We start from the raw sequence: 23,208 nt of genomic DNA on the forward strand, positions 1-23,208 counted from the left end.
AGGGGCTCTGAGATACCCCTGAGATGGACCCCGGGAGCTCAGCGGGACGGGGAACCACAGGTTTGGGGCTCGGAAACCCCCGGAAAGGCCAGAGGGGCTCACCGGGACCAGCTTCCCGGATGTGAGGCTCAGACTCCCTCACTTTGCGGGGGGCTCAGGGACCCCCGGCCCGGGCTCAGAAGCGCCCAGGCCGCGCTCAGGCCGCGCCGCGCCGTTGCTATGGAGACGGGCGCGCCGGAAGCGACGAGTCCTCCACCTTCCCACAAGCCCCTGCGCGGCCGCGGCCAAGATGGCGGCGCTGGGAGGCGGCGGGACGCGATGGCGGCGGGGTGAGGGACGGGGAGCGGGACCGGGAGTGGGAACGGCAGCGGGAACGGGCCAGGGGCCTTGAGTGGGAACGAGAGACGGCCTGGGACAAGGGCCTGAAGTGGGAACGGGACTGCTGAGAGCGGGGGAATGGGACTGGGGCAGGGGCCTGGAATAGGAACGGGAGCGGGAACGGGACTGGGGCAGGGGCTTGGAATAGGAACGGGAGCGGGAACGGGGGTGGGACACGGGGCTTGGAACGGGAACGGGACGGGACTGGGACAGGGGGTTGGAATGGGAACGAGACAGGGAACGGGACTGGGACAGGGGTTTGGAACGGGAACGAGCGGGGGAATGGGACTGGGGCAGGGGCCTGGAATAGGAACGGGAGCGGGAACGGGACTGGGGCAGGGGCCTGGAATAGGAACGAGACAGGGAACGGGACTGGGACACGGGGCTTGGAATGGGAACGGGACGGGACTGGGACAGGGGGTTGGAATGGGAACGAGACAGGGAACGGGACTGGGGCAGGGGCCTGGAATAGGAACGGGAGCGGGAACGGGACTGGGACAGGGGCCTGGAATGGGAATGGGACGGGATTGGGACAGGGGTTTGGAATGGGAACGGGAGCGGGAACGGGACTGGGGCAGAGGCCTGGAATAGGAACGGGAGCGGGAACGGGGGTGGGACAGGGGCTTGGAATGGGAACGGGAGTGGGGCAGGGGCCTGGAATAGGAACGGGACTGGGACAGGGGCCTGGAATATGAACGGGAACGGGACAGGACTGGGACAGGGGCCTGGAATGGGAACGAGCTGGGGAACGGGAGTGGGACAGGGGTTTGGAATGGGAATGAGACAGGGAACGGGAGTGGGTCGGGGGGTTGGAATGGGAACGGGAGCGGGAACGGGACTGGGACAGGGGCCTGGAATAGGAACGGGAACGGGACAGGACTGGGACAGGGGCCTGGAACGGGAACGAGACAGGGAGCGGGACTGGGACAGGGAACGGCAGTGGGGCAGAGGCCGGGAATGGGACCGGGCCCGAGGCAGGGCCGGAGGCCGGACTCTCTCAGGCCTGGGGCGGGCCCGGTGCCGGTGCTGAGCGCTGCCCCGCAGCCTGGCTGCCCGCCCTGCAGCTCCTCCGGCGCGGCTCCAAGGCGGTGACGCGGCACTGGAAGGCGATGCACTTGCAGCGGCAGAAGCTGCTGGCCGTGACCGAGTACGTGCCCCCGCGGCCGGCCGTGCCCCCGCGCTGCTTGCCCCGCCACTCGCCCCAGGGACACGAGGTGAGGCACGGCCCTGGCCGGGGCTCGGCAGGGACCGGAGGGGTGGGATATGGATGTGGGACAGAGCCTGGCTGGAGCCTGTGGGAGACCTTCCCAGGGTGTGTAATCCCACGGGTTAGGGTGTGGTGGGTGGCTGGGAGATGCCTGGTGCTGGAAACCAGGTGAGTCCCCATCTGTGGAATCTTGAGGTCTGTGGGCACCTTGAGATCCGTGGGAACACCTTGAGATCCATGGGAACACCTCAAGATCCGTGGTGGGACCTTGAGAGCCATAACAGCATTTCGTGATCCATGGGAGCATCTCAAGGTTCATGGCAGCACCTCATGATCCGTGGGATCACCTCGAGATCCATGGAGTCATTTCAAGATCCATGGGAGCACCTCATGGTGCATGGGAACACCTCACGATCCATGGGATCACGTCGAGATCCATGAGAACACTTCATGATCCATGGGAAAATGTCATGATCCATGAGAAGGCCTTGAAATCCATGGCATCACCTCATGATCCATGGGAGCACCTTGAGATCCATGGGAACACCTCGAGATCCATGAGATCACCTCATTGTCCGTGGGATCACCTCATGGTCCATGGGAACACCTTGAGATCCATGGGATCATCTTGAGATCCATGGGAACACCTTGAGATCCATGGCATCACCTCATGGTCCATGAGATCCGCTCATGGTCCATGGGAACACCTCATTGTCCATGGGAACACCTCGAGATCCATGAGATCACCTTGAGATCCATGAGATCACCTCGTGGTCCATGGCATCACCTCGAGATCCATGAGATCACCTCCTGGTCCATGAGATCACCTCGTGGTCCATGGCATCACCTTGAGATCCATGAGATCACCTCGTGGTCCATGAGATAACCTCGAGATCCATGAGATCACCCCATGGTCCATGGCATCACCTTGAGATCCATGAGATCACCTCGTGGTCCATGGCACCATCTCACGGTCCATGGCATCACCTCCTGGTCCATGAGATCACCTTGTGGTCCATGGCATCACCTCACGGTCCATGAGATCACCCCGTGGTCCATGGCATCACCTTGAGATCCATGAGATCACCTCGAGATCCATGAGATAACCTCATGTTCCATGGCATCACCTCAAGATCCATGGCACCACCTCAAGATCCATGGCACCACCTCACGGTCCATGGCATCACCTTGAGATCCATGGCATCACCTCATGGTCCATGAGATTACCTCGAGATCCATTAGATCACCTCACGGTCCATGGCATCACCTCGAGATCCATGGCACCACCTCACAGTCCATGGCATCACCTCGAGATCCATGGCATCACCTCACAGTCCATGGCACCACCTCAAGATCCATGGCATCACCTCATGGTCCATGAGATTACCTCAAGATCCATTAGATCACCTCACGGTCCATGGCATCACCTCGAGATCCATGAGACCACCTCGTGGTCCATGGCATCACCTTGAGATCCATGAGATCACCTTGTGGTCCATGGCATCACCTCGAGATCCATGGCACCACCTCACAGCCCGTGGCACCACCCCACAATCCCCGGGGCCATCTCCTGCCAGCACCTCCAGCCGCGCCGTGCCGGCGGGGCTGCCCCCATCCCTCTTTCCCCGTATCCCAGCGCTCCCTCCCCGCAGGAGGACGGCCACGCGCGGGTGCTGCGGCGCCGCGTGGAGGAGGCTCTGCGGGGCAGCCGCATGGTGGCCGTGTGCCAGTACAACTCCATGCCGGACGAGGACCTGGTGACGCTGCGGCACTACCTGCGCAAGCACCGCATCCACGTCCAGTTCGTCCTCAACGAGGTTGGTGGCGGATCCCTGGGAAGGGTTCCGGGCTATCCCGCTGGTTCCGGGCCTCATCCCGAGCCCTCTCCCAAGGTTGTCCGGCCGGTGCTGGCGCACTCCAAGTACCGGAATCTCCTGCCGCTCTTCGTGTGCCGGAACATCCTGCTGGTGAGCCCGGAGACGCGGGCCAGGGAGATGCTGCGGGTGCTCAGGGGAGTGCCACAGGTCAACCTGCTGGGTGAGAGCCTTCCCTGCTCCCCACGTCCCTGAGCCGGGCTTGTCCAGGGCTGGGAATGATGGCCCGGGGCTGGGAATGAGAGCCCAGGGCTGGGAATGAGGGCCCAGGGCTGGGAATGTGGGCCCAGGGCTGGGAATGAGAGCCCAGGGCTGGGAATGAGGGCCTGGGGCTGGGAATGAGAGCCCGGGGCTGGGAATGAGGGCCTGGGGCTGGGAATGAGGGCCCGGGGCTGGGAATGAGAACCTAGGGCTGGGAATGAGGGCCCGGGGCTGGGAATGAGGGCCCAGGACTGGGAATGTGGGCCCAGGGCTCAGGAGGCTCATCCAGGGCTGGGAATGAAGACCCAGGGCTGGGAATGAGAGGCCCAGGGCTGGGAATGAAGGCCCCAGGCTGGGAATGAGGGCTCAGGAGGCTCATCCAGGGCTGGGAATGAGAGGCCCGAGGTTGGGAGGCTCGTCCAGGGCTGGGAATGAGGGCCCGGGGCTGGGAACGGGGCCCCACTGGCGGAGCTGCATCCATGAAAACGAGGGGTGGGGAGCCTGCAGGAGTGAGCAATCCCTCTCCGAAGGGCTCTGGTGTTCCACGTCCATGCCGGGCTCCCGTTTTCCAGGCGCCTGCATCGACGACACGATCCTGAGCCGGCAGGGAGTGGAGAACTTCGCCCGGCTGCCGGCCCTGGAGGTGTCCCAGGGACAGACAGTGGCAGCCCTGTCCGTGCTGTCCTCCCAAACCTCCTCCCTGCTCCAGCGGGGTCCCGCTCACCTCACGGCGCTCCTGGATGAGCACATCCGACGGCTCCGGGATGCGGGGGGGCCCACGGAGCCTCCCCCGGGCCAGAGCACTGGGAATCACTGACGCTGGAATCCGGGAAGCAGCCTCATTCCCTGGCTGTGGCACACGGGGAGCCCCCAGGATAAGGGACTGGGGGATCATGGACACAATTCCCATGGAATCAACTCCATCCCCAGCTCCAGAGAGGGGGGGGCCAGGGACTGGAGGTTTGACACTGAGGGTCCTGCGGCCCCCCCAGCCCCAGCAGGGAGCCCTGGCCCTTCCCTTGTGCTCCCTTGGGAGCATCCCAGCAGCATTCCAGCTGCGATCAGGGATCTCTGGGATCAGCCAAAGGAGGAGGAGGAGCGTGGGATGGACCTTCCAGGGCGGGGGATTTTGGGCACTCCAAGCCCCGTGCCTTCGGAATGGGGGTGCACTGGAACACTGATCCCATCCGTGGGATCGCCGTCGCGTCCATTAAAGTCTCTGTGTGGAGATGCCGAGGCCTCGTCTGGGATTTTGGGGGGTGGGTGGGGGCTGTTCCTGCCCCCTGAGGGTGGGCAGAGAGGCCAGGGCTGCTCTGAGGGTCCGATGGAGCAGAGCTGGGGGTGGAAGAGGGAAATCCCGGGGAGGCGGGGGGATGGAATGCCCCGGGACCAGCTTGGAGGAGCGATCCCTGACACCCCTTGGGGTCGGTGGTCCCCGAGACCCCCATGGGATGGTGATCCAGAGACCCCCGTGGGGTGGTGATCTCCAAAACCCCCGTGGGGTGGTGATCTCCGAAACCCCCGTGGGATGACCAACCCCGGGACCCCCGTGCGGTGCTGCCCCTCCCGGGGGTTCCCCGCACCCCTTTCCCCGGGGGCTCCTCTCGGGTGGGCTCCGGGGCTGCGCGGCCGGGCCTGCCCCGGTACCGTGCGGGCGCTCGGGCTCCCGGCGGCTCCCGGCGGGCTCCCGGCGGGCTCCCGGCGCTGTTGGCTCCGGTCCTCCACGGAGCAGGGGGCAGAGCCGAGCGGCTCCGGACCGCCCTCCGTGTTCCGCTTCCTGCCGCCGCCGCCGGGCAGGATGCGACCGGCCCCCGCCGCCCTCCCGCCGCCAGCCCAGGTGAGCACCGGCCACCGGCACGGGACGGGGGTCCGGCCCCGCGACCCCCGGCCCCCGCTGCCCCGGGAGGTGACACCCCCGCGGGGATGGGCTTTGCCCCGGGCGGGGGATGGAGACCCCCGGGGTTACCGGGGCAGCCCCGCTCCGGTGCGAGGGGTCGGTGCTGATCCCCGGCAGCAGCTGCGGGAGAGAGCCGGGAGATCCCCGGTGTCCTCCCCTCGGTGCTGGGGGCGCGGAGCCGCCGGTACCGGTGCCGGGGTTATCTATGGCAGCGTGGTTATCTGCCGGTGCCGTGCTTACCGGCGCCGTGGCCGTCGGTACGGCGGTGATCGGTGCCGCCGTTACCGGCACGGTGGTCACGGGTGCCGGGGCTTGGCCGCCGTCTCGGGGTTATCCCAGGATCCATCCTACAGCAGCGGCCGGCACACATGGATGCCCCGTCAGGGACAGCTCCAAGGGGGGATGGCAAGGCCAGGAGAAGCTTCCCCGTGCCTCAGTTTCCCCCTCTGGAATCGTGAAGGGCAAAGGGAACAAACGCCCTGCCGGGAGGGCGCGCGGTCACGCCGGGGTTCGGAGGGGTCGTGTCCCGGCTCGGGGGTGCCAGATGGGCCAGGGGCTGGTCCCGGTCTTTGTACCGGTGTCACCCCCCTGCCTGTGCCACGGTTGCGCCGTGGTACCCGGTCCATGGGGCGGCGGGGCCGGACTCTGGACCCGGACCGGGCGGTGCAGCCGAGATAAAGCTGGGAGGGTCAAAGGCTCCGGCTCACGCAGAAGTTTCTGGGTGCTGGCAGCGGTGCCATGCAGGGCCCCCCGGGAGCTGGGGACAGCGGGATCCCTGCCACCCCCGGTCCCTGCCAGGCTGCAGATGCCGTCCCCGAGCTCCCTGACCTGCCGTCCCCTCCCCACAGCGACTCCCGCCGTGACGGCCGAGCTCGGACCCCCGGCCCCGCAGCCCGGACGGGAGGAGGGGCTCGGCTCAGTGCCCCTGGCCCCCTCTGCTCGCCGGCCATGGGCAGCCACGAGAAGGACCCGTCCTCTCCAAAAAGAGCCCTGTCCCGCTCCAACAGCACCGTGTCCTCCAAGCACAGCAGCGTCCAGCAGGTTGGATTTGGGGGGCTCAGAAGGACCTTAGGATGGCAGGGAGGCTTTGGGGGCTTCCCCCTTCTTTAGGATGATGCCCCATGTGGGTACCTACCCATGTGGGTGCCTCTGGTGCTCAGGGACCCCCACGCTGACCCCGGTCTCTGCAGGGCTCGGAGAGCTGGGAGGTGGTGGAGGAGCCCCGGGCCAGGGGCAGCCCCGGGCAGGAGCCGCAGCGGCACGAGGGGTACCTGCTCAAGAAGAGGAAATGGCCCCTGAAGGGCTGGCACAAGGTAACAGGCAGAGCTGGCACCAGGAGCCGTGATCCCGGCTGGTCCTGGCACGATTTGGGAAGCAGGGGGCTGGCTGCAGGGGCTGCTCTCTGCTCCTCCCCCCCCCGAAAAAAACCCTTCCCCCTCCATCCCCAGCGGTACTTCGTGCTGGAAAACGGGATCCTGAAATATGCCACCACGCGCCAGGACGTGAGTGTGTGCCCAGGCTGTGGCCACGCAGCCTCCCCGGGGGCTCAGGGCTGGGGACACCCCCGTGGCCCCCCTGAGAAAGGGGGGGTCTTCCCCCTGACAGGCGTCCCTGGGCTCCCCCAGGTCCTCAAGGGCAAACTGCACGGTGCCATCGATGTCCGGCAGTCCGTCATGTCCGTCAACAAGAAGGCGCAAAGGGTGGACCTGGACACGGAGGACAACATTTATCACCTCAAGGTGCCACTGGGGAGGCTGGAGCTGGGGTGGGGCAGGGCTGGGGACGTCAGGTCGTGTCCCCCCCCCCCCCAACTCACCCCTGTCCCCCAGATCAAGTCCCCGGAGCTGTTCTCCAGCTGGGTGAGCAGCCTCTGCAGCCACCACCACGGCGAGCGGCCGGAGCCGTGTCCCCCAGGGGTTCCCACGGGGACCAACGTGCAGGTGGGTGACAGCTCGGGGTCACAGCGCCAGGCAGGCTCTGGGAGATGGCTCCTGACAGCGATGCCCTCTGTCCCCTGCTGCAGGGCCAGTGGACACGGATCCTGCCTTCGGGCAGTGCCCCTGCCCTGTCCACACTGGCCAGCTCCCGGGACAAGGTGAACGCCTGGCTGAAGGACAGCGAGGGGCTGGAGCGCTGCTCGGCCGGTGAGAGGGGGCCTGAGGGGGTGTGTGGGGCCGGGCGGGTGCCCTGTGCCCCCTCCCTGATCGGGCTCGCTCTGTGCCCCCGGCAGAGCTGTCCGAGTGCCAGGCCAAGCTGCAGGAGCTGACAGGAATGCTCCAACACCTGGAGGCCCTGCACCGCATCCCCTCGGCCCCGCTCATCTCCGGCAGCCAGGTGAGAGGCACAGCCGGGTGAGGGGGGTCCCACGCCTCCCATTCCTGGGGAGGGTCCGGCTGCAGCCCCCTCCTCTCCCTCACAGCCCTCGGCCGCCACGGAGAGGCCGAAGAAGGGCCGGAGGACCACCAAGATCTGGTGCACGCAGAGCTTTGCCAAGGACGACACCATCGGCAGGGTGAGGGTGAGCTGGAACCCACCCCGAGCTCTGCCGCTGCCTGGGCACGGAGCCCCCCCGGGTGACCCCGCTGACCCCCGTGTCCCCCCAGGTGGGCCGCCTGCACGGCTCTGTCCCCAACCTGTCCCGCTACCTGGAGTCATCGCAGAGCCAGCTGCCCTTCAGCCTCCCCCCGGAGTACAGCCAGCTGCAGCGCAGCTTCTGGGTCCTGGCCCAAAAAGGTGGGATGGGGGTGGGGGGCTGAGCCTTGATGGGGTTCTCGGGGTGGGTTTTGGGGTGCTGACCCTCAGCCTGACTCCCGCCCGTGTCCCCGGCAGTGCACGGCTCGCTCAGCAGCGTGGTGGCCGCGCTGGTGGCCGAGAGGGCCCGTCTGGAGGAGATGCGGCAGGCGCTGGACCGGCAGTGCCCAGCCCCTCGCCCTGGCAGCGCCGGCACCGCCGGGGTGAGGGAGCGCAGGGGACCTCGGGGTGCTGCTCTTGGGGTCTCAGCCGGGTGTTGGGTGACCCCCTGTCCCTGTCAGCCGTGTCCTGGCTGGAGGGGACTGTCCGGAGGGGCTCGGCTCAGCGTCCCCCTTTCCACAGCCCGCCCTGCGCCGCTTCCACTCCCTCTCCGTCTCCTCCGACACCACCCTGGACTCCTTTGCCTCGCTGCATCCGGATGAGGTCAGGGGGGTGGGATGGGGTGGGCTGGGGGTACGGTGGCCCCCCCTGGGATGGGGGCTGAGGCGGTGGCTGTCCCCACAGCCGGACGCGCTGCCCGCCAAGGGTCGGGAGCAGCAGCTCTCCAACCGCAGCATCGTCTCGCTGGCCGACTCCCACACCGAGTTCTTCGATGCCTGCGAGGTTTTCCTGTCCGCCAGCTCCTCTGAGAACGAGGTGAGGGGGCTTGGGGGAGCTCTGCTGGTGGGGGTCTCTGCTGGTGAGGGGGCCCTGTGGACCCCCTGCCACCCCTCGCTGCTCTGGGTTCATCTCTCCCCTCTCTCTCCCCCGTCCCACCTCATTAGCCGGCCCGCGAGCCGCTTCCCGTGTCCCCCCCAGCCCCTGTATCCCTCCCGGTTTCCCCCCCAGCCTCCCGCAGCCCCCTCCCTCCCCGCTCTCGGGGTCTCCGCAGCCTCTGAGCCCGGTGGCGGGGGCCAGGTCCTGCTGGGCCCCCCCCCGCCGCACCCACCCCCCCTCCCCATCCCGGCACCCCCAGCCCATCCCAGGATCCCGGGGCTCATCCCACCCTTTTGGGGGGGCGCTTCCCGCTAGCGCCCCACCCGCCCCCTCCGTGGGGTTCCCCCCATATCCCCCCCATTCCCCCGGGACCCCCGAAGCCGCCGACGGTCCCTGCGCCTTCTCAGCCCTCGGAGGACGAGTCGTGCATCAGCGAGGTCACCACCAGCGTCTGCGAGGAGGCCACCGAGCCGGGGGGGCCGGGCCGCGCCCCGACAGGTACGGGGAGCACCGGCGAGGGCACCGGGGAGGGAGTGGGCACCGGTGGAGGTGGCGGCTTCGCCCCCTGACAGGTGCGGGAAGGCGGAACCGAGGCGGGGGCAGCTCTGCCTCCCGACACGGGAACGGAAAACACCGGACGAGGGGAACGCGGCGGGAAGGGGCAGCTCCGCTGCCCGACAGCTACGGGGAGGGTTTCACCGCGGAGGGGCACGGCTCCATCCCACCGCCCGCTGCCCGGCAGGAACGGAGCGCCCGGGAGCGCCTCTGGAGCCGCCGCCTCTGGAGCCGCCGCTGGAGCTGCCGGGGCCGGACCCGCGGCGGAGGAGCCGCCTGCCCGCGCCCCCCGCGCCCTCGGGGGACGTGAGCCTGTGGGGGCTCCTGCGGAGCAGCGTGGGCAAGGATCTGTCCCGCGTGGCGCTGCCCGTGCAGCTGAACGAGCCGCTGAACACCCTGCAGCGGCTCTGCGAGGAGCTGGAGTACAGCGCGCTGCTCGACAGAGCCAGCCGCGCCCGCGACCCCCGGCAGCGCCTGGTGAGGGGGGGAGAGCCGGGGGGACCGGGGACACCGGGGGAGGCTCGGGGGGCATGGGGGGATTGGGGGCACGAGGGGGGTTAGGGGAGCTCGGGGGCAGGGGGACACGAGGGACTTCGAGGACAAGGGGAGGTCAAGGGCAGGGGGGATGTGGGGGGCTCGAGGGGTGAAGAAGGAGCTCAGGGGGCTACAGGGGGCTCGGGAGTGAGGGGACGTGGCTTGGGGACATGAAGGATTTGGGGGCAGGGTGGGCGTTGGGAGGCTGTGGGGGGCTTGGGAGACATGGAGGGAGCCCAGGGGGACACGGGGGCACTTGGGGGCTTTGAGGGGTCTTGAGGGACACGGGCAAGCTCAGGGGACAAGGGAGTAGGGGGAGCTCGGGGGGCACTGGAAGTTTGGGGGACATGAGGGTACTTAGGGAGTTTGAGGATCTCGGGGACCTGGCGGAGCCCGAGGACGTGCGGGGACAGGGAGAATTTGAGGGTTTAGTGGGCTCAGGGGCGCTTGAGGACACGTGGGTCTCCTGGGACCTGTGGGAACGGGGGAGGACACGCGTGTGCGTGCCGCGGGCGTGGTGACAGCGGCGCGCCGGCTGCGCTGACAGGTGTACGTGGCCGCCTTCGCCGTGTCCGCCTACGCCTCCACCTACTACCGGGCGGGCAGCAAACCCTTCAACCCCGTGCTGGGCGAGACCTACGAGTGCGTGCGGCCCGACCGCGGCTTCCGCTTCATCAGCGAGCAGGTGGGCACCGGGGGGACCCTGCGGGGACACCCCGGAGCCGGGCGGGGCACTGGCACGTCCCTCCTTGGCCTCGCAGGTGTCCCACCACCCTCCCATCTCCGCCTGCCACGCCGAGTCCGACAACTTCGTCTTCTGGCAAGGTGAGCGCCTGGGAGGGCGTTGGGCGCCGGGAGGTTCCTCCCAGGGCAGGGGGACTGGGGAGGGTCTCACCTCCTCCTCCTTCTCCTCCTCCTCCTCCTCCTCCTTCTCCTCCTGCACCCCCAGACATGAGGTGGAAGAACAAATTCTGGGGCAAGTCCCTGGAGATCGTCCCCGTGGGCACCGTCAATGTCCAGTTGCCCAGGTGAGACCCCGGCCCCGCGGGTGGGCTCCCCGCCGTCGCCTCCCCCGTGGGCTCCCCTTGTGTGTGCCCACCCACGAGCGCGGTGCCCGCAGGACCGGGGACCACTACGAGTGGAACAAGGTGACCACGTGCATCCACAACGTGCTGAGCGGGCCCCGCTGGATCGAGCACTACGGGGAGGTGCTGATCCGCAACACCCGCGACGCCTCCTACCACTGCAAGCTCACCTTCTGCAAGGTGTGCCCGCCCCGCCACGCCCTGCCACGCCCCACCACGCCCTGCCACGCCCTTTAGTGCCCAGGCTCCGCCCACCCACTGTCCCTGACCCCACCCCTCTGCATTATCACGGCCTGGCCCCGCCCCTTCAGCCGTGGTGTGGCCCTGCCCCATCACCGACTTGTTAATTAAACATTGTCTCATTGCCCCGCCCCTTATCTGGCCCCACCCCTCACTTACGGCCCCACCCCTTTCCAATGGCCCCGCCCCTCTTCGTGCCCCACCCTTTCCCACTGACCCCACCCCATAACAGCCCCGCCCTTTCCCAGCGGCCACACCCTTTCCCAGTGACTCCACCCTTTCTAGACGACTCCACCCATCACTCCTGGCCCCTCCCTTTCCAGTAGCCCTGCCCTCTCCCAGTGGCCCCACCCTTTCCCGGCGCCCACGCCCTTTCCCCATTACTCCACCCTTTCCAGGAGATTCCTCCTCGTGGCCCCACCCTTTTCCCAGTAGCCCCACCCTCTCCCAATAGCCCCGCCCTTCCCCAGCGGCCCCACCCTTTCCCACTGACCCCACCCCACCCTTCACCCCGGCCACCTCGCCCACGTCCCGGTGGCCGCAGGCTCGGTACTGGGGCGCGGGGGCCAACGAGGTGCAGGGGGCCGTGCTGAGCCGCAGCGGGACGGCCGTGGAGCGCCTGGCCGGCAAGTGGCACGAGGGGCTGCACCGCGGGCCCGCCCCGGGCCAGTGCGTCTGGAAAGCCAGTAAGGACCTGGGGGGGATCACCCTGAGGGGCTTACCCCACCCTGGGGGGTGTCTCACTGTCCCCCCACCCCCACACAGACCCCATGCCCCGCGACCACGAGAGGAATTACGGCTTCACCCAGTTCGCGCTGGAGCTGAACGAGCTCACGCCGGAGCTCCGCAGGGTCCTGCCCTCCACGGACACGCGCCTGCGGCCGGACCAGCGGTCAGCAGCATGCCGGGGGTGCGGGGTGGGGCGGGCTGGGGCCGGCCAGCTCGTCACAGCCGTGTCCTGTGTCCCCCAGGTACCTGGAGGAGGGGAACGTGCCCGCGGCCGAGGCGCAGAAGCGCCAGATCGAGCAGCTCCAGAGGGACCGGCGCCGTGTCATGGAGGAGAACAACATCACCCACCAGGCCCGGTTCTTCAGGTCTGGGGGGCGCCCGGGGGACCCGTGGATCAGGGGGATGTGGGGCTCTTGTGGTTTGGGGAGACCCTCTGGCAGTCCTGAGAGCACCCCATGGCTCAAAGGGGGTGTAGGGAGTTTAAAGGAAGGGGGAGACCCCTGGGAGTCCTGAGGGCACCCCATGGCTCAGGGGTGTGTGGGGCTCTTAAGGAATCAAGAAACCCCCCCCCGGGAGTCCGGAGGGCATTCCATGGTTGAGGGAGATGTGGGGGTTTTACGGGAATGGGGAGGCCCTCTGGAGACCTCATGGCTCGGAGATGCGTGGGGCTCTCGGGGAATGGGAAAACCCCCCTGGAAGTCCCAAACATTCCCCCCCCCCACACCCCATCCCCAGGCGTCTGACGGATGCCAGTGGCAAGGAGTCGTGGGTCACCAACAACACCTACTGGAAGCTGCGCCTGCACCCCGGCTTCGCCCACCTGGACAGCGCGGTGCTCTGGTAGCGACCCCCAAACCCGGGGGGTGCTGAGCCCCCCCAGCTCCTCACAGCAGTGCCCAGCAGCGGGGCTGGTCCCCCCCACCCCCCTCTGAGCCATTTTGCCGCTGTTTCAATAAAACTGTGATATAAAAATGGGAAGGGGGACGGGGGGCACTGGCAATGCCTCCCCCCCGCCCCGGGGCAGAGCCTTGGGGACAGCTGAGGCGCTTTGGGGCAGGGGCTGGCAGTGCCCCCCTGCCCTGGGGGCACAGGATAATGAGGGGGGGGTTAAGGGGGTCGCAGGGTGCCCGCGGGCGGGAAAACCCCACTGCCCCCCACCCCCCCAAATTGTGCACAGGGGCTGCTCTAATAAAGGCTGTGAAGAGTTGGGGTGTGCAGAGAGTTTCCTTGTCCCCCCCCTCCCCCCGCATCAGCGCCCCCGGGGGGCTCAGGACCCCCCTCCCCGATCAGCACGAGTCCCTTAACCCCCTCCCCGTGCCTCAGTTTCCCTCCCCACATGGACAGAATTGACCAGAGCCGTGTCCCACAGTGTCCCCCCTTTATTGCGATATGCTGCTGCCCCCCGCCCCACACCGGGCGCGGGGGGGGGCCTCAATAAATACTTCAGCATTAACCCCCCTCCCCTAAAAACCACCGACAACAACAAAAAAAAACCCTCACCACCATCTCCCCCACCCCGACCCCTCCCCGCTCGCCCCCGCGGCCCCACCGGGGTGGCACCGGGGGCTGATTGTCTGGCTGAGCCCCCCCCTCTGCTCAAGTCGTCCCAGGATATGGGTGTTAAATATGGGGGCGGGGGGGGCGTGGGGGGCGGGCACACAGAACCCCTTTGCACCCAGATTTGGGGCGCCCGGGGAGCCTCTGACCCCTCCCTCGCTCCCCTCGGCGTGGCTCAGTTGCCGTAGAAGCCGTAGTAGCCCCCGTCGGCCACCGGCTCCTTGTCGTAGAGGTCCCCGTTGCGGGGCGGGGGGGAGCTCTCGGTGCTGGAGGGGTAGGGGGACACCCGCCGCCGCTTGCACTCGTACAACCCCGAGTCCGACGAGTCCCCCGAGGCGACAGCGGCGGGGGGCTCGGGGGCCCAGCCCTCCGCCTCCTTGCCCTTCTCCTCGCGGGGCTCCCGGTACCAGCCCAGAGCCGCGGCGCCGCCCTTGGGGCCGTACTGCCCGGGGCTCCAGCCCCCCGGGACCCCGAAGCCCCCCGGCCCCTCGGGGTAGTAGGGCAGGGGCGGGTGCGGGGCGGGCGGCAGGGCGAAGGGTTTCACCCCGTAGGGCACCATTTTGCCCCCCCCGTACCCCCCGTCGTAGCCGCCGAACTCCAGCGCGCCGGGGGCGGGGGGCTGCTGCGGGGGGAAGTACCAGTGGGGAGGGTCTTTGGGGGGCAGGGGCAGCGTAGCCCCCCGCTCCCCCCCGAAGAAGCGCCCTGGGGGCAGCGGGTACTGCTCGGGCAGGAAGGGCTGGAAGCGGGGGGCCGGCAGGAGCTGCTGGCAGCCGGGAGCCTCCGGCGGGGATGGGGTGAGGCGGTCGCTCTCCGAGGCCGTGTACATCCTGGGGAGGCACAGGGTGCGGTTTTGGGGGGGGGGGGTCTCCTGCCAGGTGAGGCCGGGGGAGAACCGGGGAGGGACAGGCGGGAGGAGGGGCGGGGAGGGGGGTGATACTCACGAGTCAAAGTTGTCCCGGAATCCTTTGGCGAAGGGGTTGTGGTCGATCTTCAGCTGGGTGATCTGGGGGCGCGGGGAATTGGGGGGGGGGCTGCTGGCAGCTTGTCCCTCCTCCGGGATGTCCCCCCGCTGTCCCTTTGCCCCCGAGCAGCCCCCAACCCAGCAGAATCCCATCCTTTGCCGGTGCAGGGGGTGCTGAGGGGGCTCCTGGGGGTGCTGAAGGGATTCAGGAGGGGGTACTGGGATGTGTGGGACAATCCTGGGGGGGACAGTGGGATGCTGAAGGGATTCGGGGCGAGGCTCTGGAAATCTGAGGGGATACGGGCGGCGTTGGGAGGCGTCTGGGATGCTGAAGGGATGCAGGGGGAGGTCCTGGAACGCCGAGGGGATGCAGGGGATGTACCTGGGATCGCAGAGATGCTGCAGACAGGGGGAGGCCATTGGGGTTTTGCCGACGCTGAGGACACCTTAGAGGGTGCCGGGGGGGAGTTAATGGGGCTGCTCTGCGGGGGTTATTGGGTTGCTGTGATGACACTGGGATGATTACTGGTTTCTGGGAGGATGCTGGGAGGGCGTTCCTGGAGTTTCTGTGCTGTTGGGGGATTTTTTTTGGGGGGGGGGGGGGCTACACCCATGCTCGGGACGGGGAGGGGGATCTCGTACTCACGTCGGCGTTCTGGTAGGCGGTGACGGCGATGAACTGGGTCTCGGGGAAGGCGAAGGTGTGGGTGTGCGGGGAGGGGTACCCGTCCTCCCCCTCGCCCTCCTTCACCTCCGTGACGTGCAGCCGCGGCTGGTACTTGTGCAGCGACTGCAGCACGATCATCTGGGGCAGGGGGGAAAGCGGACAGCGGGCGGTCAGGGAGGGTCCCAAGAGGAGCCGGCCCAGCCTGGCACGGCGGCGGGACCCTCCCCTCACCTGCCCGACGTTGTTGGAGGCGCCCTTGTTGTTGGTGAGCTTCAGCTTCCCGAAGGAAACCTCCTGCCGCATCCAGTGCGCGCCCGTGTTGGGCGAGTCGGGGTGCAGGTAGAGGCGGTTCCCTGGGGGACAGCGGGGACGGCGTCACCCCCATCCCGGCACCGCCAGGAGGATGAGGAAGGGGATGGGAGAGCCCGTACCTGGCATGTTGCCCTCGGCTTTCCCGCACTGCACCCATTTTCCGCCCTGGTAGCGCCAGTGGTGTTGGTCCACCAGCACCACGTCCACGCAGACGTTGTAGTGGGCCACGGGGTTGAGCCCCGACAGGTTGAAGCTGAGGAAGGGGAACATGCGCCTGGGGAGGGAACAGAGGCACAGACACCGTCAGCCCTCCCCGCTCGGCCCTTGGCACGCAGGGCAGCTTGAAGGGGCGGTGATGGGGAAACTGAGGCAGCGCGGTGCCCACCCTCCTCCCCAACCCCTCCCCCGCGGCCGGCTGGGTGCCCGTGAGGAGCTGAGTGACCCCGGCAGCTGGGGGATGCTCTCGGGGCCGATCCCCCCCCTCCCGGTATCTTCCTCCCCCTCCCCAAGCACCTTCCGGATCGGAAACCAACACCGCTGCTATTTCGGGCTGGGCGCCAGCCTGCGCCAAGGGCAGGAAGGGGACACGATGGCACGGCCGGGGGGCACCACAGGGCTGCAGCTGCCACCCCCCCCGGGGCTGCACCCCGCGTCCCCCCCGGCTGTCCCCTCAAATCGCCGTGCGAGGCTGGCAGATCTCTGCTGCCTGCTCTGTCCCCCGTGTCCATCACTGACCACTCGCCCCAGTGGCCCCAGTAGCCCCAGTGGCCCCAGTGGCCAGCTCAGGTTGGCGGCGCGGCCTCCAGCCGTGGCCGCGGGCACCGGTTCAGCTCCCTCCGGCCGGGCTCGGCTCTCCAGCCGTGGAATTTTGGCGGCTTCTGGAGCTGTGATGGCCGGAGCTGGACACCAGCGTCCCCCCCGCTGCCCGGGCACGCCGTTAATGCCACCCCCACCAGGGAGCCACCACCGGACCCCCCTCGAACCCACATGGGAGATCTCCCATAGGCAGGGAAGGAAGGGGGATTAATCCCGAATTCCTGAGGGGAGAGGGGCTGGGGGGATGAGAGAAGAAAAGGGAAGGTCCGGGAGCTCACGGAGCCCCGGGAGCCGGGCGGGAGCGGGCGGGGGATCGGCCGTGGCCCCCGCAGGAAGCGGAGCTCGGGCAGCGCAGGGGGAGCGGTGTGCAAAGAGCAGTGGAAAGAAAAGTCAGCGGGTGCCGGCTGACTCAAAATTGCCCTTGCGAGAGAGTGGGGAATAGAAAAAGAAAGAGAAGAAAAGAAAAGAAAAAAAAGAAAAGAAAAAAAGAAAAAAGGAGAAATAGAAAGAGAAAGAAGAAAAAGGAGAAGAAAAGGAAAAAAGGAGAAAAAGAAAAAAGAAGTGGAAAAAAGAAGAAGGAAAAAAAGAAGAGAAAAGAGGAAAAAATAAGAAAAAAGAAGATAAAAAAGAAAATAAAAAAGAGAAGGAGGAAGCAAAAAGGAGAGAAAAAAGAAAAAGAAGTAGGAAAAAAGAAGAGGAAAAAATGAAGAAGAATCAGGAGGAGAAGAGGAAGAAGAAGATGAAGAAGACTAAAAAGAAGAATAAGAAGATAAAACCAGTAAAAAGAAGAATAAAAAGAAGATAAAGATAAAAGATAAAGAAGAGATAAAGATAAAAAGAGAACTAAAAAGAGAAAGAAGCAGAGAAAGCAGCGGCCGTGGCGAGGAGCCGCACCTGCTCCCCGTGTCCAGGACGGACGCTGGCCCTGAGCATCCCCGCTCCCCCCGGGGGTCCCCCCGACCCCTCGCAGATCCCCGTTTTCCCCTTCGTGTCCCCAAAGGAGCCGTCCCCGCGGGCTCGCATCTCCTCTGGAGCGAGCTCGACGCGGCTTTTCCGAGGAAAAAGGGGCTTCCAGCCGCCGATAAAAATTGCAACCACATTAAAAACCACCTCGGTGCCGCCGGAGCCCTGAGCCGGGGTGCCGGCTGCCCCCGGGGCGAGGTCTCAGCGCGGCTGCTGCACCAGCCCGAGCTGCTGCAAGGAGCAGAGAGGAAGAAAACAGCTTTTTTTGGGTGTTGTTTTTTTTTTTTTTTTTTTTTGCCCTTTGCTCCCACAGCGAGTTCTCCGGCGCTGCCAGCGGAGCAGCCGGCGCGGCTCGGCGCTCACACGCTGCTGCTGCTGCCGCGGAGAAACCGCACGGGCCCGGCCGGGCACGGCAGGGTGGGGGCAAGACCCGAAACCGCTCTCGCCTCGCCTTTATTTTTAAATCCCCAGGCGCTCGAGCTCCGGCTCGGGCAGGACTCGGGGTTTGGTCACTGCGGTTTGGGAGGTGCCCCCGGAGGGCTCCCCCCACCAAGTCGGGTGGGCACCGCTGGTTTCACCCTTGGAAGGTTTTGTTTCGGAGCTCTCGGGGTTTGTCCCTGCGTGAACCCCTCGGTTCGGGGCGCCGCGAGGGCCACGGAGGGATGGGGACACCGAGAGGAAACACCGGGGGACACGGGGGGCACTGTGGGGACACAGGGAACAGGGAGAGCGTCCAGGATGGACCCAGGTGGAAGGAAAGGAGGTCCAGGAGATCAAACCCTCCCAGGCAGTGGAGCCTCCCCAGCCCCCCGCCCCCGGCAGAGCACGGCGGGGCTGCGGCTTCCTGAGCCTCCTCCTCCCCCGATGGCAGCGCAGGGACCGCAGGAGCCACCACGGCCGCGTGGGACGTGCCCCAGCCCCCGCGGCACGGCGGCGTGGCACAGGTGTAGGGCAGGGGGACATGGCGTGGTGGCACGGTGACATGGCACGGTGGCACACCAGTGTGTGGCACGGCGACATGGCACGGCTGCTGGACATGGCACGGTGACATGGCATGGTGGCACGGTGACATGGCACAGTGGCACGGCTGCTGGACATGGCACGGTGACATGGCATGGTGGCACGGTGACATGGCATGGTGACACACCAGTGTGTGGCACGGCGACATGGCACGGCTGCTGGACATGGCACGGCGACATGGCACGGTGACATGGCACAGTGGCACGGCAATGCATGGCACGGTGATATGGTACAGTGGCACGGCGACATGGCACAGTGGCACGGCTGCTGGACATGGCACGGTGACATGGCATGGTGGCACGGTGACATGGCACAGTGGCACAGCTGCTGGACATGGCACGGTGACATGGCACGGCTGCTGGACATGGCACGGTGACATGGCACGGTGGCACGGCAACGCACGGCACGGTGACACGGCACATCTGCACGGCACAGCTGCGCTGCCCGGCGTGGGGGGGACAGGGCACAGCCAAATGTCGCAGCGCAGCAGGACACGGTGACAAGTCACGACACGGCTGCACCAACCCCGCCGAGCTGCCAGCCGGGCACTGCGTGTCCCCAGCCCAGCCTGCGCGGGGACAGCCACTGTCAGCCCCGAGAGCCACTCCCGAGTCCCCCCAAAAGGCGCTGCCAGCTCTGGTGTCCCCCCTCCTGCACGGCCACCCCTCAAATCAAAGCCACCGTCGCGTTTGCCAGGTGGAAATGCAGCTTTTGTGTCCCCAAAGCCACCCCCAGCGTCCTCTCCGAAGACAAAGCCATCGCTTGCGTCCCCAAACGCAAAGAGAGTCCCTGCACCCCGCAAAGGCAGCGCTGAGTCACCCCCGAGTGCAAGGACAGCCCTTAGGTGTCCCCAAAGGATGGGGACAGCCCCTTGAGTCCCCTCGAAACGCAAAGCCAGCCCCTTGTGTGACCCCAAAACACAGGCCCAGCCCCCTGTGTGACCCCAAAAGGCAGGGCCAGCCCCGACTCCACTGCAGAACCCAACGGCAGGAATTCCCCAGGCCCATCGCTGCTGGGGTGCCGGCGAGTCCTTGGGGGTTTCCGCAGAAATCCTGCCCTGCCGAACCCCGAGAGCCGCGGGGGGACGGAGCGGGGACGGGGACCGGCGTGGGGAACCAGCAGGAAATTGTCTGCACCGGAGCGGTTGGGGTGGGATGGTGTGGGGTGGCTCAGGACAGCAGGAAAGGTGCCAGCAGGGTAAATCCCCGTGCCTGGCCAGGTTCATCCCAGTGCCACCACGTCCCCCTCCCCACCAGCCTCAACTCCTCCCCAGGGGTCCGCGGGGGGCTGCACCCCATCAGTGCTGAGGGACCAGCGGGATGGGGCTGCTGAGCCAACAGCGGGATGGGAACGTGTCCCCTGCCCTGCCCCGGAGCCCCCCAGCCTGGCAGGTCCCTGCTTTGGGGTTCAGGTCCCCCTCGGGTCCCCGTTTGGGGCTCACGTCCCCCCTCGAGCCCCGCGCTGGGGTTTTTCCTGTGTGTCAGGCGCGCTGCAGCCCGGCCCTGCGCACCGAGCGCTGCAAAAGCAGCTCAGGGTCGGGGGAAACGGATGTTCTGTGGCTCTGGCTTTGACGTTCTCCACAGGCTGGGCTTGCCGTGAGCCCCCCCTGCACCCTCAGCCCCCCAGCCCCTCTGCAGAGCCATCCTGGGGGATGGAGCTGGGAGAAAAATATCCCAAAATCGCCTGGTTTCAGGCTGGCAGCCGAAAGCAGAGGTGCAGCAGGGCAGAGGGGACGGGATCTGTGGGGCCACCCCAATTTCCAGCCCCTCAGCAGCAGCTCCCGACACAGCAGGGAGGGCACTGCCCCAGCACCCAGCTGGGAGAGAGAGGAGAAAAGGAGAAAAAAAAAAGCTGAATTTCAACACATTCCCGGCGAGGCCTGAAGGGTGGCGGGCAACAACCAACCATTTGGGGTGCCCGCCACCCCCGCCACCCCTGCGGCTGGCACTGGGGCCGCATCACCCCATCCGTGCCGGCGCTGGTTCGCTCGGAGCGTCCCCGAGCGCAGCGGGGGGAGCGGGGCCGGGCACGGCCGTGGCAAACCAAGCGGCCCTAACGTGTTTAGACTTCCAACACATTAAGCAGGTTGGGCTCAGCATCGAAGTGACACCATCTGTCTCTCGGCCGAGCGAGGCAGCCCCGGCGCTGGGCAGAAAGGGACCCCCTGGGCGCAGGGATGGGGCTGGGCAGGGGGGGCTGCGCGGCAGGAGGGGCTGGGGTGGGGGGTCTGTGCCAGCTGCCGGGCGCGCAGAATGGGGGGTGCTGCCCTGTTTCCCCTTGGCACGGGGTTTTTGGGAGCCCCTCGGGATGATCTGGTGGTGGCCCTGCCGTGATCCCATTCCCAGCGTGATCCCACTGAGACCCCCGAAGTGCAGCCCAGGGTCTGGTTCCCCTCACCCTCACCACACCAGTGTGCGGCCCAAGGATGGGCTCAGCGTTTTGGGCTCCCCTCGCTCCAAGTCGTGGTGACTCCACGGCCCCACAGGGCCTGTATGGCACCCAGACTCCCCAAATTGGGGTGTTAGCAGAGGCGGGGAGAATTCCAGCCCCCCCAAAAACTCCCCAATCCTCTCCCAGCCCCAGGAACCTGCAGCGGGTGCACACCCCAGGCCGGAGGCAGCACGGAGAGGACAGCGAGTCCCCGGCTGTGGCGTTACCAAGGGCATTTTTGGCAGCTGGGAGGTGGCCAAAATGCTCCCCCTTCCCTGGTCACATGTGGGGCAGCCGGGCTTTGCCTGCCCCGCGGAGCAGCGGGGGCTTTCCACCCCAGAGGAGTGAGGGGAGTGGGTGTCACCCACCCGCCCACGGCGCTGCGGGGTGGCAGCAGCTCCTCGCCACTTGTTGCAGGGCCGAGCTCCGGATCCGGCCCGTGGGTTGGGGCTGGATCAAAGCTGCCTGCGGGCCCCTGGCAGCGACACCACCTCTGCCACCTTCCTGACCCCCCTGTCCCTCCCTGACACAGGTGGGGACAACCCCCAGAGCCTTTTCTCCTTCCCACAAGCCTCAACTCCCCCAGGAAACAACACCAGGGGATATCTGCGATGTTTAGCCTCCCCCTCCCAGGCTTTTCTCCAAACCCACAGGGATGGGGGTCCCCTCCTGCACCCCCAGCCCCACAAACACCTCCCACACTTCCAGCCCTTTGGGGAGACGAGGCAGGACCCCTCAGCCCCTCACCGTGCCAGGGTCCCTGGCCTGTCCCACCCCTCTCACTGCCGGTGTCCCCACCCCCGCACCCCCCCCCGCTTGCCCACAGCGGGTCCCCGGCCACCCCCGGTGCCTGCGCGGGTCCGGGTGTCACTGCCGGACTCTGTCGCGGTGCCCCGGGCCCCGTTCCCCCGGTGCTCTCAGATTCCCCTCGGTGCCCCCAGCTGGTCCCCTCCGGTGCCTCACGAGCCCTCCGACATTCCCCCGTCCCGGCACACCCCGGTCCCCGCCGGCGCCCCGCTGATCCCCGGTGCCGCTCCGGTCCACCCCAACCCCCTCCAGTCCCTCCCAGAGCCCCTCCGCCTCCCAGCCCCGGTTTCGCCCGGTGCTCCCCGGCTCTCCGGTCCTCTCCCAGAGCCCCCCACCCCGGTCCTCCCGGCTCACCTGCCCTGCTTGGTGATGATCATCTCGGTCTGGTGCTTGTGGAACTTGGCCCAGAGCGGGTAATTGTTGAGCATCACCTGCACCTTCCCGGCCGCCCGGTACCCGGGCAGGGCACAGAGCGGGGGGCACAGCGGGCCACCCCCGCCGCCGAAACCACCCTCGGCACCCCCGTAACCTTCCACGGGCGGGGCGGGAGGCGGCGGCGCCCGGTACGGCGGGCAGGGCCCCAGGAACCGGCCGCCGAAGCCGCCGGGAGCGCCGTAAGGGAGCGGGGGGGCTCCCGGTTCCGGTCCCCCCCCATCAGCGAAGAAAGCGGCGGAGATGTCCCGGGGGCCCGGCGGCTCCTTGGCGAAGCTGGCGGCGGCGCTGAGCATGGGGGCGGCGGGCCGGGGGGCTCCGGTGCCCGGCTCCAGCGCGCCCATGGACGGGCGGGGGGCACCGGCCCCGCTCAGCCGCTCATGGGGGTCCCCGCCGGCGGCGGCCCCGGGACGCGGCGCCGGTCAGCGCTGCCCGCCTGGCCGGGCTCCCGCCGCCCCCTCCATGCCCGGTAGTCCCGGGGGGGCCCCGAGCGGCGGCGGCGGCCCCGAGGACAGCCAAGAGGGAAGGGGGCGAAACAACAAACGCCGCGAAAAATACCCTAAAACACCCGGAAAACCCCAAAAAAGCGCCGGGGGCGAGGGGGAGGTGCCCTGCCCCGCTGCCGCCGGTGCCCTCACACGCTCCACCTGCCCATCCCCGTGGCCCCGCGCCTCTTATCCAAAGAAGCGGCTCCGCACCGGGAGCTCCGCCCTCCGCCCCCCTCCCCACCCCCGCGGGGGCGGCCCCCAACCGGGGCGGGCCGGGGGCGGGGAGGGGGCCACGCGGGGACCGCCACGCGCGGGGAGAGCGGGACGGGACGGGGGACACGTGGGGAGGGGATGGGGGACACGGGAGGAGCCGTGGGACTGTGGGACAGGGGTGGGGACACGGCAGGGGACAAGGACGCTGTGGGGACAGAGGATGGAGTGATAAGGGGGGGGGGGGGCACGGTCCTGCCCGTGTTTTGGGGTTCTAGGGGGACACAGGGATGGGATAATTCGGGGCCTCCCCTACTCTGGTGTCACTGCAGTCAGCGGAGGGGTGACACGCCTGGGGACCGGCACTGAGGGCTCGGCCCCTTCTGGTCCCCCCTCCC

General features: G+C 67.6%; 3 protein-coding genes across 5 annotated transcripts; 2 read left to right on the forward strand and 1 right to left on the reverse strand.

Moving 5' to 3' along the window:
* Nucleotides 1–219: 219 nt before the first annotated feature.
* On the forward strand, nucleotides 220–4,914 carry MRPL10 (mitochondrial ribosomal protein L10). The gene is given in 6 exon segments (XM_068996609.1): nucleotides 220–246; nucleotides 248–329; nucleotides 1,423–1,592; nucleotides 3,238–3,402; nucleotides 3,478–3,622; nucleotides 4,233–4,914. Coding segments are annotated over 6 exon segments (834 nt in total). The 3' UTR covers nucleotides 4,478–4,914.
* A 531-nt stretch (nucleotides 4,915–5,445) lies between these two features.
* On the forward strand, nucleotides 5,446–13,354 carry OSBPL7 (oxysterol binding protein like 7). Of its 3 annotated transcripts, XM_068996572.1 has the most exons (23): nucleotides 5,446–5,497; nucleotides 6,406–6,598; nucleotides 6,748–6,870; nucleotides 7,006–7,059; nucleotides 7,183–7,296; nucleotides 7,387–7,497; nucleotides 7,581–7,701; nucleotides 7,788–7,891; nucleotides 7,977–8,075; nucleotides 8,161–8,290; nucleotides 8,387–8,511; nucleotides 8,651–8,731; nucleotides 8,813–8,944; nucleotides 9,412–9,502; nucleotides 9,747–10,036; nucleotides 10,641–10,778; nucleotides 10,855–10,918; nucleotides 11,043–11,121; nucleotides 11,214–11,358; nucleotides 11,963–12,104; nucleotides 12,184–12,310; nucleotides 12,390–12,512; nucleotides 12,883–13,354. In XM_068996572.1, exons 2-23 carry the CDS (start codon nucleotides 6,506–6,508, stop codon nucleotides 12,989–12,991), a joined length of 2,595 nt encoding a protein of 864 aa, XP_068852673.1. In that variant the 5' UTR covers nucleotides 5,446–5,497; nucleotides 6,406–6,505; the 3' UTR covers nucleotides 12,992–13,354. The 3 variants fall into 3 exon arrangements, with proteins under 3 accessions (XP_068852673.1, XP_068852671.1, XP_068852672.1); XM_068996570.1 differs by lacking the exon at nucleotides 5,446–5,497 and having other exon boundaries at nucleotides 6,260–6,598; XM_068996571.1 differs by lacking the exon at nucleotides 5,446–5,497 and having other exon boundaries at nucleotides 6,260–6,598; nucleotides 7,977–8,069.
* A 486-nt stretch (nucleotides 13,355–13,840) lies between these two features.
* TBX21 (T-box transcription factor 21) lies at nucleotides 13,841–22,480 on the reverse strand. Its single transcript, XM_068996544.1, has 6 exons — nucleotides 22,035–22,480; nucleotides 15,764–15,918; nucleotides 15,564–15,685; nucleotides 15,312–15,470; nucleotides 14,646–14,707; nucleotides 13,841–14,531 (listed from the first exon to the last, which is right to left on the reverse strand). Exons 1-6 carry the CDS (start codon nucleotides 22,454–22,456, stop codon nucleotides 13,880–13,882), a joined length of 1,572 nt encoding a protein of 523 aa, XP_068852645.1. The 5' UTR covers nucleotides 22,457–22,480; the 3' UTR covers nucleotides 13,841–13,879.
* Between the last annotated feature and the right edge of the window lie 728 nt (nucleotides 22,481–23,208).

Source organism: Aphelocoma coerulescens, chromosome 27 (genome assembly GCF_041296385.1).
Source record: "Aphelocoma coerulescens isolate FSJ_1873_10779 chromosome 27, UR_Acoe_1.0, whole genome shotgun sequence".
NCBI classification, from domain to species: domain Eukaryota; kingdom Metazoa; phylum Chordata; class Aves; order Passeriformes; family Corvidae; genus Aphelocoma; species Aphelocoma coerulescens.